Below are 14,877 nucleotides of genomic sequence, written 5' to 3' on the forward strand. Positions count from 1 at the left end.
CAATAGTCGTTCGTTACATAGCAAGAAGGAGGATGCCTACAATGGCAACGAGCGAGGATGTTGTGATGGTGAGGCTAGGGCTCCATTAGACCGCTGGGATTAGATTGACACAATCGAAAGGAATAGTTATCATTGCCAACCTCCTCCATTACTCTGCTTAGATGTTTTGATGGCGACGATGACAACAACAACCAACGATAAAGAGGAGGTTGGTGACAACGATGGGCTGGAACTTTCCTATTCCATTCCTCAATTGATAATGCAGGATAATTTAAGGGGAATCAAAGGACAATCTAGGCTCAAATGAACCAAATCAAATAGTTAGGTTTTAGTGGAATCAATTTGATCCGATTCATCTAAAAGACTCAGTTTAAGTCTAAAAAATTAAGTCAAACTAAGTCAAAAGATATTTATTATATTTTATAATTTTATTGAGCATATTTTGATCAAAATTAGAAAAAAAAAAAAGAACACCCCTAGAAAAAACCAAATATGGGGCACCATATGTTGAAAGCCCATTACTAGGGTTTCTTTTTCTGGTAAATGATCTTCTTCTTTTTTTTTTCAATACATGTGGCTGTGACTGTCTTGGTAAAATTAATAACACAAATATGCAATTATCGAACTTGGCAAGCATAAAGATGTAAGAACACCACCCATAAAGGTGTGTGATTCGGGAGTCTGCACGCAGAAACAGAGGCCACGGCTTAATTGAACCCGACATATTTGAGCCGGCCCAAATGCTTGTGCCGTTATATAATTTTGGGCCGCTCTCCGTTGCGGCAGCCTGCACGCAGAAACAGAGGCCACGGCTTAATTGAACCCGACATGTTTGAACCGGCCCAAATGCTTGTGCCGTGCTACAATTTTGGGCCGCTCTCCGTTGCGGCTCTGCCACTCCCTAATACCAAAGGAGACCGTTAACCGGACATCGTTGTTCCCAAATGGGAGAAGCATCGAAGGCGGACGAAGGCCGTGGCGGACCGATGCCCGAGTACGAGCGGCAAAGGCTCTCCAGGATACGAGAAAACCGATCGAGGCTCGAAGCCCTCGGCATCTCGGGACTCGCTTCCTCCCTCCTCAGCCCTCCTCCTCCTCCTCCCTCGAAGCTCCAGGAAAGGAGGGAGAAGGCGATGAAAGGAGCAGGCCGGGGAAGAGCCGTCGGCGACGAGGATGACGACGATTACTTACCCTCTGATGCTGATCAAGACGATGGGGGAGAAGGCGGTGGGGAGAGTTCTTCCTTGGGCGAAGAGGAGGAGGAGGAACAAGCGGAAAAGAAGCCTTCTTCTGTCTCGCGGGGAAAGGTGCACCCTTGATCTGTTATGCTTTGATGTTAGCTTTTCTGGAATACCTATTAATGCGATCTTTGTGAACGTCTAATCCACTTGCTTAAGTCTTATTCTGTCAGTACTTTCTATCTACTTGATAGTGTGATTCACATTCTCAGCGATTTAAAAAAACTTCATATTTATGATGTTCACCATAATCCGTATGATGTTATCCTATGAACAAATATAGGAGCTTATAGTTTCTCTTATCACAAAAAGTGGTGCTAAGAGAAATTAATTAAGTGGCTTGCTTGTGATCTTGCTTGTTGGGCATAGGATTTCGGTTAGAAAAGCAAAGCAGAAGAGAACCTTTGACATAGAAGAATATTGCATTAAGCACAAATCATGATATAGAAGAATAGTTCTGAAATTGTTGAAACTTCTTGTTGTTATACACTACTCATGATTTAGCACATTGCACATTCTGATATCATGAACCAACTAATCGTACTACCACATATATGAACCAACTAAAGCTACATACCCCATCGTTGCTTCCATATTGAGTATCTGGAATGCTCAATGTTCTTAGTAGTCATGCTTCCACTGGTAGCTGTGGTTGATAGACTGTCTCATGGCTTCCACCATTCAGTTATTAGTTGTCTGCCTTGTTCATTGACAAATGTTTCTCTGTTATTTACTATGAATTTCAACACTATGTAGAAAAAAATGAAGTGCACCTTTTTTCCCATGCTTATTCTCTGTAGTAAGTTGTTTGGCATGTAGCGTTATGGAATTTGGTCATCTTTATCATTGTTGTTTTTTGTTTTAGGGAAAGAAAAGCGGTTCTTCAAAAGCAGCAAAAGTTATGAAAAAAGGTAAAACAGAACCTAACGATTTGACTGACAGTGATACAGCCTTAAAGCAGGTATATGTTAAGAAAAAATTTATATGCCATTCATTAGTAGTATATAACTAATATATTTGAGGCAAGATTTGTTGCGAAAGCTTTATTAGATTTCCATATGCAGGCAATTGCTCTTTCATTGGGAGAACACATGGATCCAAATGAAGCTGTTGGTGGGATTCCTCAAAATTCTGGCAGTAGTGTAGCTGATTTTGGTCCTTATAGGAAAGATAAATCCAGTGCACATGGACCTGCCGGGAGAAGGAAGAGCAAGATTGTGGTAGGTTATTCTGCATATACTGACAAACATTATGGTAGCTCGGGTATCTTCATGATGCCATCTATATTTCCTTGTGTTGCAGAACAAGAGCAGAGTGCAACTAACTGAAGATGAAGTGGATGCTTACTTCTTTTCATTTGATGGTAGGTATTCTTCCACGATATGTTGCATGTTTGTGAATAATGTTTTTGGTATTCATTAACATCCATCTGAAGGTTGCTTAAACTGGTCATATATTATTCTGACTCTTCTTTCTGTAGTGAGAATGTTGTATTAGTTCATACTTTCTCTTAATGCTTGTTGTTTCTGTTGGTACATCTATATTTGTTAGTATTCAAGCTTTAGAAAAATAGGTATACTTTACATGACTGATTTTAGAATATAATCTTATACCTGTTGTGGCTTCTGAATTTTATATATGAGCTTGACTCTTTTTTTTTTATTGAGTGAATTCCATAGAAAAGCCCCACTTTTCCTAATAATACTAAATTCCCCATGACTTCCTGCCACATTTTTACTGACATTATTTGGTTTTGCGTATTGCTATGTGTAATGGGTCTAGAATGGTTGATTTAAATCAGTTTAACCAGGGTCACTTCAGAACACCATTCTGGTTTAATCTGTCTCAGCTTCGCCAAAGCCTTCATATCGAACTTAATCCTCATGGAGCCACGGCAAGCCCTAAACATCATGCATCATTCTTTTCTTTGAATCTTAACCCTCCTTTGCTGAAAAATGAAAGCCAAAGTTCTCGAGACAGAAAGAGAAGAAATGGCAATTTTGAAGAATTAACCATAGTTTATTTCTTGTTTACTTGTTATTAAAATAACTTCTTGATATATCTTTTTGACTAATTTTGAAACACATGTTTGCAATTCCAGCTGCTGATAAATTTGAATCATTTGCTAAAATTGAATCATTACAATTTGATGCCTATTTCAAGAAAAAAGGCTATCCAAATTGGATTGTAATCAATCATAGCTTTATCGATCATTTCAGGCACATATTTCCAATGCCAATTAGGTGCAGTAGAGGTCAGATGATTTCTATAGTCCTGAGATCATGCCCTTTGGAGATTCTGCGACAGACTTTTGTTGAACATTTTATCGAGATCCTTGGTATCCTAGCTTCCTGGAAATTTCTATCATTAGTGATGGGATGAATATTATAACTCTATAATCAACGGGGCTTAATTTATTTTCCTCAATCAGTGATGTTTCTCTTTGTAACAAACAAAGTATATCAAATTGATTTAAAAACTGAGACATGCAGGTATCTTTTTGGTAAGCATTTCTCAATGAAAGCATCAACTTGAATTCAATTGGAAGAGTTGATGATGTCATTGCACTTGGTTGATCAAGATAAAGTTGTGGAGGATTTTTGCCGAATGTATATATTATACATTTTTGCTTGTATTTTATTTTTTCTGAGTCATTTTTGGTCACTATTATCGTTATTGTTATTAGTTGTTCATCTTTTGACTTTGACTAACTACAACTGGTGGAATTGCCTCATTCCTTCATTTTAGAGAAAATCTTAATTATTAGAGATAGAATTCAATGAGTGAAGCGTGAAGAGAGTGATCGTTGGTTATCTGAAACAGTGCTTAACCTTATTGGCAGTAAGTTGGTTAACTATAGTTTCATTTAATTATAATTTTTAATTTTATTTTAATATCATTGCTATTAATCTTAATTTGTTCTTTGATCAGGTTGGTTATGTGAGAAAGTAACCCACTTTAAGTCGGTAGGGCATGTAAAAACTGCACGCTTATTGAAATGGTTGACACATGCATGACATTGGAAAACAATTAAATATAGTTATTGAAGATCTCATCAGAAGGTGCAAATATATGTGCCATTAAATATAATTAATGGATGACTTGTTTATGGTATTAATTATTGAATATTGTACTTTTAAATTATTCAGGGGATATGTCCTCTACCATTTGAGGCTTCATTATTGGCAGATTTAGATCATTCAGGAGAACCACATTTAAATGAGGTTACTTGTGTTGTAAGTAAAATCAGTGTAACTTAGAGCCAAAGGTAAAATCTTTGCCCTATTAATTATTGAATATTGTTCTTTTAGATCATTTAAGAGATATGTCCTCTACCATTTGAGGCTTCATTATTGGCAGATTTAGATCATTCAGGAGAACCACATTTGAATGAGGTTACTTGTGTCTTCAGTAAATCAGTGTACTTGCTTAAAATCAGTGTAACTTCAAACCAAAGGTAAGATCTTTACCCAAGAGGCTTCCACACCTCTCTATAAGGATATTGACAAGTATTTTAATGGAATAAGAGCAAAGCCAAAAAATAGGATGTATTTGGTAAAGGAAATAAAATTGGCATACTTTCAGCTATTAAGAGCTTTAAAAAAATTTAAAAAAAAACCATCCTAAAATTACCCATCTAGAGCTTTAAAAAAAACTTGAAAACTACACAATCCTCCTAAAACTAATTTATAGGAGTTCTGGATCAATTAAAAGCGGTTTAGTAGGATTTTAGTAAAACTAATTTATAAGAGTTCTAGATCAATTAAGAGGTGGTTTAATAGGGCTTTAGTAACACTGTTCTTGAATGATGTTACATTGATCTTCTGCATTGAGCAATATCAGTGTAATATAGTTGGAAGATCAATGTAACAATCTACAAAACCAGATCTAACCCTTTAGTTAAACCAGTCTGGACTTCTTAAATCGGTTTTGAAAACTCTTTCCAAACTAGTCACGAACTTGCTTCAAACTGAGACTGTCCTGAATGGGATTTTCAGCAAGGAAAATTGAGGGGTACAGTACATGGGCATTTATTTAAAGGGGCAAAAGGTCAGGCCCTTTGTCGAAATTTTAGAATGGGAAGTGCTCTCCAGAAAAACTGGAAAATTGGGGCTTTTAGAGAATTCACCTTTTTTTTCATCTGTATCCATGATTTGATGACCAACATATGTAACTAAGAGTTTGCTACTTCTTTTTCTTGCTGTAAGTTTACATGTTTTTATGTTTTAACATGCAGAAGTTGGTAAAGGCTACATCACGCAACAAGATCTACAGAAAATGGCCATTGCTCATGATTTTAGTTGGACAAAGAGTGAGATTTTCAATATGATCCATTGCTTTGACAGTGATGGAGATGGAAAGGTACTATTTGAATTAATTTTCAACTAGACCATCTACATGATGAATGCATATGATTTTTTAAACTTTTGGATGAAATGAGGAAACATGGAACTGATAATATCATTGATTGATCACCAATATGCACTTGAGCATTTGGGTTTGTCATCTGTGAAAAATCAAAGAACATCTGATTAAATTGTTGTAAGAGAGAGGGGCTTGCCGCTGGATATAGGCTTGATTTGATGAAATACTAAATGAACATGGATTCTAAGTAGCAAAATTTCTCCAAGTTGTTTTGTTTTGTCACCACATTTGTCGTGATTTGGGTGACAATGGGCTGGGCTGGTGTGCTAGCTTGACAGGCCTAGCCTGTCCTAAGGAGGATTCGGTTGACTGCCATAGCTCAGTTGACATTGTTAAAGATTCACAGGCCATTTATGGTCTCAACCTTGGCCCTGCCTGGGGGTCTTATAGCATTTCATCGTGTATTAATGACTTTATTTCTTTGAAAAAATGTTATATTTATGAAGTCACTATGATCCTAGATATAAATGTCAGGATTTTGTAGATTTAATTGCTGTTATGCAACAAGATGCACAAGTTATGTTGGTTAAAACTATATTCTATAATGCCTTTCAGTTCACAAAATTTTATCAAATGAAAACTTATTCTTCGTATGCTTGAATACTTATTGCTAAGGCACTTAGATTCCTGATCAAGTGACACTATAAAAGCTTATCCAGAATGGACCATAAGCTGAACAAATTTTATGATGGAAGTCTTACTGTTTCCGACTGGCTTTTAACTTTGTGTCATAATAACAATTACCTCTGCGTTCGTATGCTGATGTTTCAATTTGTGGATTTTGCAGCTAAGTCTGAAGGACTTCCGAGCCATTGTATGTCGATGCAAGATGATTAAAGATGCCACAAAACATTGATTTTGGCCGACACTTGTAATTATCTAGATCAAGTAATTTGTCATGTATATCTTACTCATGGATCATTACTTTTCCAGGTCTTTTGGTGTCCAAGACTCTTCTTTCTTCTAACTCGTTAAAAATGTGCATTTGTGCAAAGTGGTGGATAGAAGAAAATGGAAGAAGGGAACAATTTTGGCCTTCCCTATTCTTTCAGTATCTTAAGAGATCCTGGATGGCAAGTTGGGATCATCATACGGTTTAAATGACATCTTATCTATTTATACATGTACTCTCTCTCAAGGTTCGCAATACCGTACCGTATCGATGTTTCGACCTGGGCTCGGTACCGGTACGGTACAGTATATCGAGCGATATACCCAAGTGTATCGAGCGGTATACTCAGGTATGCCGAGTACTTTAGCTCTGCTATAGTGTACTCGGACCGGTAACAAATGGTTCGTGTATCGATAATTTATCGGATCGGTATGTACCGCTCATACTGAGCGGTACAGTTTGGTACTACAGACCATGCCGAGTACTATAGTGTACTCGGACCGGTAACAAATGGTTCGCGTACCGATAATTTATTGGATCGGTATGTACCTCTCTTTCTCTCTCTCTCTCTCTCTGATGATGTAAGAGAATCCAAAAAGGGAAAATGAAAATTAAGAAACTCAATCAAAATGTTAATGATTATTATTTTTTATTTTTAATATAAAATATTGATTTATCGATATGTTTTTGTCCGATGATGAAAAACCGAACATTGTTGGGAGGCCTATGTAACGATGGCCTATGTGGTTTTCTATTGAGCACTGATGCATGCTGCTTCGTCAACCCCAATCATCCTCCACCTTCTCGTTCTCACCGACTATTAATTTGATGAACGTTCACAAGAGGATGACTCGTCTATCGATTGTATTGAGGTATTTATCAATTGTCTCGAGATTGATACTTAATCGATATTTTATTTTTTGCTCCTATGGATGCAGCATATTAACCATATACTCGTTTCTTTTGTTCAACCAAAGATTAAAAAAAATAAAGAATAGAAGGAAAAGGTTCAGTAATTACGGTTCCTTCCTTTTAAATAAATGCACAGGCACTCGTCAGCCCAACTCTAGTAGAGTTCCACAATCATTTTGAGCATATGTTTCTTTGATTTAATTTCACATTCATACAATTAATTCAATCACATCCATACAAATAAGTATTTTTGATCGATAGTGATTCATATTCGATAAGGTAACGAACGACACAAATCAATGACACATGTATTCAACCACTTGTTATTGTCACATCACATTGTCTGATTTAAACGTTGAAGTTTCAGAAAAAAAATGAGAAGCTTGACATGGCATTGACGTTTGCTCCTCACAACAAAGATTCAAAGTACAAAACAAAAAAGAAGCCAAGTACTGAAATCACACACTCACAGTTATAGATGTTACACCAACTAAGATGCGGATGAACAGTCATAGAACCCATCAGGACCTTAGGTGAGCTAGCTCTCTGATAACTGATCCTAACATGAATCTACCAGTCAAATCGAAGCGAGTACCCGACTGAGGCTACGACTGATTGTTACTTCTTCAACACGCACCCCAGAAAAATTCCGAGCAGGGCAATGATCACCACAAACAGGAACGAGAACCCTCCTTGCTGCTTGCTGACTTCTCGCCTCACCAGTTCCTGCATCCAACGACATCAAAGAATTGTTGTTTCAGAAAAATCTGCATCGTACTGGGATTTTATTTACCCACCCCCTCCATTCTAAAAGTGACTGTTAATACAATTCCCACAGTTTGAAACATAGGAGGTAAATGACAATGCGGTTTCCCAAAGTGTTGAATGTCTAAGTTCCTTATGCTCATAAGTTTTCCAGGAAGAACATTTCAGATGATAATAAATGAGGTCATAAATCTAGACTTACAAGTTACTATAATTACAAACAAATGAAAAGAACCTCTTTGTATACTCTTTTACAAATTCAGGATAGACAGATGTTTTGTCAAATGAGTATGCTTGTTATAGTTGAACTTTGGCTGTTACCAAGCAAAACACACAGAATATGTTACACGATTTGCTCTGCTTTATAACTAAAAAGAGGCTTCCACCAATTAGTTAATTATCTTAACCATTAAGATATTAGAAACATAGTTGTGGCAAAATCTGATTACGATCATAGGGCAGAAGGAGAGCAAAGATAGCTCCGGCCATTCATTAGGAGTGAGGTCAGGACAAGGGATCAACTTTGTGGCAATACTACAGAATGACGTTAGGAAATACTTAAAAATTACCAGGACATGGGACCGACTTTTCAAATGCATGTTTTTAAGGTGATTTCGAAAAGGTCAACTTGCAAAAGTGCACAGTTCTTTTTGGGACACGCAAACACATATAAAATTAAACTGCTAATACTGTCAAAATACATTTCAGATTATATTAGAAAATTGATTACAGGCAGTTCACAGCCTTCTCAGGTCATAGTAGTGAAACCAGGTTTTGCACAAGCTGAACCAGAGAGATTAAATATCCACAACTACTTGTGATTTACTTTCTCTTTTTCCTTTTTGCAAAAGAGAATATTAACTTTTATTAAGAAAAAAAGCACAGACACCCATCTCCTCTCCTAAGGAAACACATCATACCAGAGTTCATTACAATGGTTCAACCTTCCAAAATTTGCTAACCATGTGCAATACAATTAGCTTCTCTAAAAATGTGTGTTATCCTATATTCAGTGAAATGTTGCAGCAATCCAAAAATATCTGTTATCATTGCTATTCAACATAAACATGTGAAATGGAGGACATCAAGAACCTTTGTAATAGCCACTAGCCTTTGCAACTGGAATCAGTCAGCCGAAAAGATTTTACCTGTGCATAAGGTGACAAACTACGCAACTATAAATAATGGGATGAGTGGCATATTACAGCAGCAACTAAGGGTGACAAAATCTCGAGTTTGTAAAACTTGAAGTACCAAGAAAAATGGGTATTGTATAAACAGGAAGTAAAACTTGAAGGTGCACAGAAAAGTTCAGAATGTTCCATCTTAATGCTGTACAAACTTCTTAAAAGAACCCAAGTGATCAAAATCATTTTTTATCATTACTAACTCACACCATAATATATGTAGCATGCTACAAAATTTCATTTAACAGTATGAGAATTACTAGTCCTGTCACATCATTAGCCAGGCTAGTGCTTACCAATTCTTGTTGAAGCTTATTGTTCTGCTGAATAGCAGTATTCTTGTCCTCAGTCAACCTTGAAATTAGAGTCAAATTCTGGAGGAGAAAAGGTCAAGTAAATTATTCCTTGAAATAGACAGATGTCCGAAATATCTTGTAAAGCATAAAAGCTGAGTATTTAAATGCATGACCACAGACAAGCATCAGATGGGGACAGCAAACTGTAAAGCACCAACTTGAATTTGGCTGTACATAAAGAAGAAATACTTTCAAAGTAAGAAATATTACGACAGTAGAGAGTACAAAGACAATGGCCAACATTTATGCATTCAGATGAAATGTATAATTAGAAAAAGCACCACAGTCAGAGCTTCTTAGATTGGTTTGTCAGAAAAACCAAAAGACAAACTAACTTGTTTAAGTTAAGATAACTTGCTCAAGTGGTAGGTCCACTGTTGGAACTTATGCATAAATTGAAGTTAAGGTTACTTCATTAATTAGAAGGAATTAGTCTATGAAAAAAAATGATCTATGCAGATTTCAGTCATACATGACTCTATGATGTTTTCACAGATTAGGATGTTGGCACACAACTTCGACCAAAGATCCCTTTAAGTAGAAGGCTATATCTGCCCTGGGAACATTAACTTGACTATGTGAACCTAGAATCAAGTTAATAGTATATTTCAACTTGGCATGACATGACATGACCGGACTACATAAACTCAATTAGAATTTGTTGGTTAACCAAAATTTCAAGTTATAAAGAAACCAAAAGCAATCTCCTCCAAGGATATCATTATCTTCCAATTTTTTATCAGTTGTTTTGACTGATACGATCTGAGGAGCTCATCTGTTTCCCCGCATCTGACATGAGGGATTTAGGACTGGCTCATTAGCATTTCTGTACTCGAAGTTAACACTCCACAATGCATCATTTCCATGGAAAACATGAGTATGATGATGCCCTCATCTACTCTTCAGGAAGAAGATTAAGAAATAAGTACATAAATCAAAAGATATGGGATTTATAATTGACAAGACAAATCTCAATTGTTTGGCAAACATTTTTTCAGTGCCCAGATCAATGGAGGGATTAGGGTTTGCATTAACCTCAGAGACATGAATAATGCATTCCAAGGAAAATTTTCCTCTGCGATCGTTGAAACCATGATAGACAACGCTTGCAGATAGGAACATGCCTTTCATGTTTTGCTTGTTTGGTTGCAAAATATAAAATATAATATCATGTACCATAATCTAATTTATATTATGAAATAACAAGGGTATACTACGAGACAGTATGAAATAACTAATAGAAGCTGTAAAATACAAATTTATGATAAATAGAATAAATCGTACCATATCATAAGATCATATAAAAAGGTGACCCTCAGCATCAAAGTAAGGTTGCTCCATGGCAATCTAGGTGACTGGGTAACCAGTCACAGAAAAAACCTTTTGCTTGCAAGGATAAGGTTGCTTAAATTGACCATCCCTAAACAACTTATAGATGGAAATCATGTGCATTAGGTCATCCTTTTTAATAAGATCATAATAATAGAAAATATATCGATTTAAAGATTTATGTAGTAGTCATGAACGTTGTTAAAAACGCTAAGTGCTCAAAGACACCAAGGTTCCAAAATGCCCACTCACTGATATAAAGATTATAAAAAATATATTTACTCACTGATGAGCAAACTGCATCCTCAAGCAACATCCCCGAGTTTCTGGATCGAATGTAGTATCTATGACAAGATAGGAGATGGAGATTAACCTCAAACGGATGCAGTTGGATCGTAATCATAGGAGAACAGGGAGTCGAAGATGTAATTAGCACAACATCGCGACCGTCGAAGAAGAGGTCGAAAGTCATCTAAGGTAGGGTCAAAGTAGGGTTTCGAGCACAAACATGGCTGCCTAGGTCCCTTTGGGTTTTTGCTAAGTGGGAGTTTATACCTAGCTGATGAGATTGAACCATGGTTTGATGCATCAACTGACACGGACAGTACCTTATTAGGGGTAGCATGCCTATTGTATTTCCTTACCGAACAATACGAATCAGTAATGGTCGGGGGTTTCGACCGTATCAATCTCCTCTTTGGTCAAACTAGGTCACAACAATCAAATTGACCTTTGGGCCCTGTTTTGGCCCTTTAAATCCTCATCTGTTCCACCTCTTTCACTCTCATTCTCATTCTTATTCAGTTTGTTATCCATATAATCAAGAATTTCTAGTCATTTATGGCTTAGATACATTTTGTTCTTATATAAATATAATTTATATACCAAGAAATTATGAGAAAAAAAAATCCTAAAATGTTTTTTGAATTTTGACCCATTTTCCATTTTTCAGCCCCTTTTCAGAACACCTATACATCCAGAGGTACCGACAAACAATATGCCAATAATGACTAGTATCTACTAGTCTGATCAACGACTGAAACAACTGGTCGACACAGCACAATGTTCCTTAGATTGAACCACTTCATTTTGATTTGGATCAATCTCAAGTCTTGGTCCAATCAGATCAACTAATGCGTCTAGCATAAGCCTAGGTTAGCCTGAGATATATCGTTGCTTAGGCTGGGCTAGGCAAGCTTATGGGTCACCCATGCCAAACTTAGGCACTAGTTAGGCGACGTCAAGGCTCAGGTGATGGCTGGGAAGGCACTCAGTCAATGGCAACTTGCCAAGTCTGTTCAAGGTTCTTGAGGCTAGCCATGTCTGGCTTGACTGTCTGCACGAGCGGCCAAGTTCCTGGTGACTTCAATGGTAATCACATCATGAAAATTTCCATAATAGCCATTAAAAAACTTAAATGCTAGCTCTTCAAATTGAAATTTGAAACTAAACTGTAACAATTACTTGAAAAGTTGAAAAACCCTAAACCCGATTCTTCGATTAGTATCGTCAAATTCGATCAATATGATCCTAAAATATTTTGATGACTGATCCCTTTTTCCATCCTTAATTTTGGAACACAGAGTTTCATTTGGGTTAAATTACATGCCTTTTGGAACACGGTTCATCATCTCAGAAAAATAAAATGGCAAATGATCTAAAACATGGATGCTTGAGCCATGGATGTCACATTGTTGGAACTTCAACAGCAGAGCTTCAACTGTATTCAATGTGTTCCACATGTCTAATATTACATACAGAACACAACATGCACCTATGCCCAATTTGATACCCAAACACATCACATGTGATAACCAACAATGGATCACGTGAAAGGTATGCCAGTCCTTGATGGATTGATAAATTGTGTACGAGGGACGACACAGTAGTATGCGCAATACACACATAAGCTTGATAAAATGAATATATTTGTTACATTTATTTAGTCTTATTATATTTTTTTCTACACTAGTCTTTCTCAACTTTAAAGTATTACCAACTTTGGATTGTTTGCATATCATACCAAGGATTTAATTTCGGTCTGATACTGGTTTATGTAACCTACTGAACTGACACAGTACTAGTATATTTGAGTGGTATATCAACTATTGATAAAATAATAAAATAATAAAAAATGATATATGGCTTTTATTAAGCTTTTCGAAAATGTTTGCTCAAATGATTATTTTGTTAGGAAAGTCTAGGTAACACTACTAGCAAAAGCATATAAACCATCTTTCAAGATGAAAGGTCCAACATCACATTATCCATTGCTTTAATTGTAAGTTCATCAAAACTCCAAAATGAAAATAACAAACCCACCTCAGAAGATTTTCCTTGCTGAATATCTTCAGCATATGCTCTTGTCGCCTACGTTCATATTACAATCAAAATCCTCCATGTCAAAAGAGCATGCTAAAGGTAATCTGTGCATAAACAAATCATTCGAATACTCACAGCAAGTAGCTCTGAGGCATTCGAATTTCCATTATCCGAAACAGAAGGCCTGGGTGATGAGTCCTCGTCAGATCCCTCAGGAACTGGTGAGGGTGGTTGAGGTGGTGACACATAGAGAACTCGCAACTTCACCTCATCCACCACATTCCCGGACTCCTTTGCAAACTAGAACAACATCGAATATATTTATCAATTTTCAAAAGGATTTGCATATAACACGTAACCGCATGCAAAAGTTCGATATCAGATTGCTGGAGACAAGAAGTACCATTTCCTGCGTGATGTCTTTCACTGTAACACCTTGGTTAACCACGACACTTTGGAGAAGAAACTTGTCTTTGCATTGCATGTCCGGCGGAGCTTCACGCTGTGCTTGCATTGTGACTGAAGCAAATTGTTGCCTTTTCAGATACAAACTTTCTGTCAGATTACCTGAATCTACGGCAGAGACAAGATTAGCATACCAATAACATCGCATGTGGATCGAGGCTGAACGATCCCAGCATTGGGCCTGACACAGTACTTCTTCGGGCTCGTCGTCTTGACCTATCACACCAATCGAATTCTACAAATCAAAGGCTCAAACTTGACACGAAAAAATCCATTTCAATCTTCTAGGGTTTCACGAAATGCAGGATGACGAACGAGAAAGAGAAAGAGGGAAGACCTAAATCGATTACCTTGAACCCAACGTAATCATCGGACTTGTTGGTCAGTTGAATCGAGCACGAGATCTGCTTCTTCAGTTCGACTTCACCCATCAAATCACGAAAATTCAAGGATAAGAAAAGAAACGCAACAATTTACATAGGGAAAGGGGGAATCGGGCTTACAAGGGAATTTGAGCTCCAGGGGATGGATTTCGAGCAACTCTCGGGAACTCATCTCGAAATCGCCTTCTCGCCGTCTAGTGGCCGCAAAGAGGGAAGAGGAGAAGAGGAAGAAAGGAAGAGGGCGAACAAGTACAGGAAAAGAAAGGCAAATGCCGGAAAAGGAAGTCGGGATCTTCCGTGTTCGTGGATGCAGAGTTGCCGATGAAGGCAAGGCGAACGTGGAAATAGGTAAAGGTGGGTTTCCATTCTTACCTTAATAGGGTACGAGGCAAGCCTAATTTTAATATAATTGAGCGTCTTATTTTATAAAATTAATGCATAAGAATTTCTAATGAAAGATTAAAAAAAATATTAATTAATGAACGAATTCTTAGAGAGAAAAAAAATGTTAACTTTGGTTTTTTTTTTTTGTTTTTGCTACAAAGTTTCTACTTTGAATTCTTAGAAACAAAAAAAAAAAAAAAAAAAAAATTCTTTTCCTAG

At 36.9% G+C, this 14,877-nt stretch overlaps 2 protein-coding genes across 5 annotated transcripts; one reads left to right on the top strand and one right to left on the bottom strand.

The window, feature by feature from the left end:
* The first annotated feature begins 879 nt into the window (after window positions 1-879).
* Window positions 880-6,717, top strand: LOC135674357 (uncharacterized). Of its 3 annotated transcripts, none has more exons than XM_065184131.1 (6): window positions 886-1,307; window positions 2,104-2,199; window positions 2,303-2,458; window positions 2,541-2,601; window positions 5,479-5,600; window positions 6,451-6,717. In XM_065184131.1, exons 1-6 carry the CDS (start codon window positions 945-947, stop codon window positions 6,517-6,519), a joined length of 867 nt encoding a protein of 288 aa, XP_065040203.1. In that variant the 5' UTR covers window positions 886-944; the 3' UTR covers window positions 6,520-6,717. The 3 variants fall into 3 exon arrangements, with proteins under 3 accessions (XP_065040204.1, XP_065040203.1, XP_065040202.1); XM_065184130.1 differs by having other exon boundaries at window positions 903-1,307; window positions 5,476-5,600; XM_065184132.1 differs by lacking the exons at window positions 5,479-5,600; window positions 6,451-6,717 and adding an exon at window positions 3,458-3,717 and having other exon boundaries at window positions 880-1,307.
* A 1,030-nt stretch (window positions 6,718-7,747) lies between these two features.
* Window positions 7,748-14,628, bottom strand: LOC135674358 (vesicle-associated protein 1-1-like). 2 transcript variants are annotated; one of them, XM_065184133.1, is made up of 8 exons: window positions 14,395-14,627; window positions 14,242-14,312; window positions 14,026-14,107; window positions 13,830-13,945; window positions 13,562-13,726; window positions 13,427-13,474; window positions 9,716-9,793; window positions 7,748-8,193 (listed from the first exon to the last, which is right to left on the bottom strand). In XM_065184133.1, exons 1-8 carry the CDS (start codon window positions 14,444-14,446, stop codon window positions 8,086-8,088), a joined length of 720 nt encoding a protein of 239 aa, XP_065040205.1. In that variant the 5' UTR covers window positions 14,447-14,627; the 3' UTR covers window positions 7,748-8,085. The 2 variants fall into 2 exon arrangements, with proteins under 2 accessions (XP_065040205.1, XP_065040207.1); XM_065184135.1 differs by lacking the exon at window positions 13,427-13,474 and having other exon boundaries at window positions 14,395-14,628.
* Between the last annotated feature and the right edge of the window lie 249 nt (window positions 14,629-14,877).

Source organism: Musa acuminata, chromosome BXJ1-5 (assembly GCF_036884655.1).
Source record: "Musa acuminata AAA Group cultivar baxijiao chromosome BXJ1-5, Cavendish_Baxijiao_AAA, whole genome shotgun sequence".
NCBI classification, from domain to species: Eukaryota; Viridiplantae; Streptophyta; class Magnoliopsida; order Zingiberales; family Musaceae; genus Musa; species Musa acuminata.

Coding starts and splice junctions, on each gene's coding strand:
- LOC135674357 (XM_065184130.1), top strand. CDS start 945: ATGGGAGAAGCATCGAAGGCGGACGAAGGCCGTGGCGGACCGATGCCC. Junction 1,308..2,103: donor CTTCTGTCTCGCGGGGAAAG/GTGCACCCTTGA, acceptor TTTTTGTTTTAG/GGAAAGAAAAGCGGTTCTTC. Junction 2,459..2,540: donor GAAGGAAGAGCAAGATTGTG/GTAGGTTATTCT, acceptor CTTGTGTTGCAG/AACAAGAGCAGAGTGCAACT.
- LOC135674358 (XM_065184133.1), bottom strand. CDS start 14,446: ATGAGTTCCCGAGAGTTGCTCGAAATCCATCCCCTGGAGCTCAAATTC. Junction 13,475..13,561: donor ATGCCTCAGAGCTACTTGCT/GTGAGTATTCGA, acceptor ATATGAACGTAG/GCGACAAGAGCATATGCTGA. Junction 9,794..13,426: donor AGCAAGGAAAATCTTCTGAG/GTGGGTTTGTTA, acceptor TTTCTCCTCCAG/AATTTGACTCTAATTTCAAG.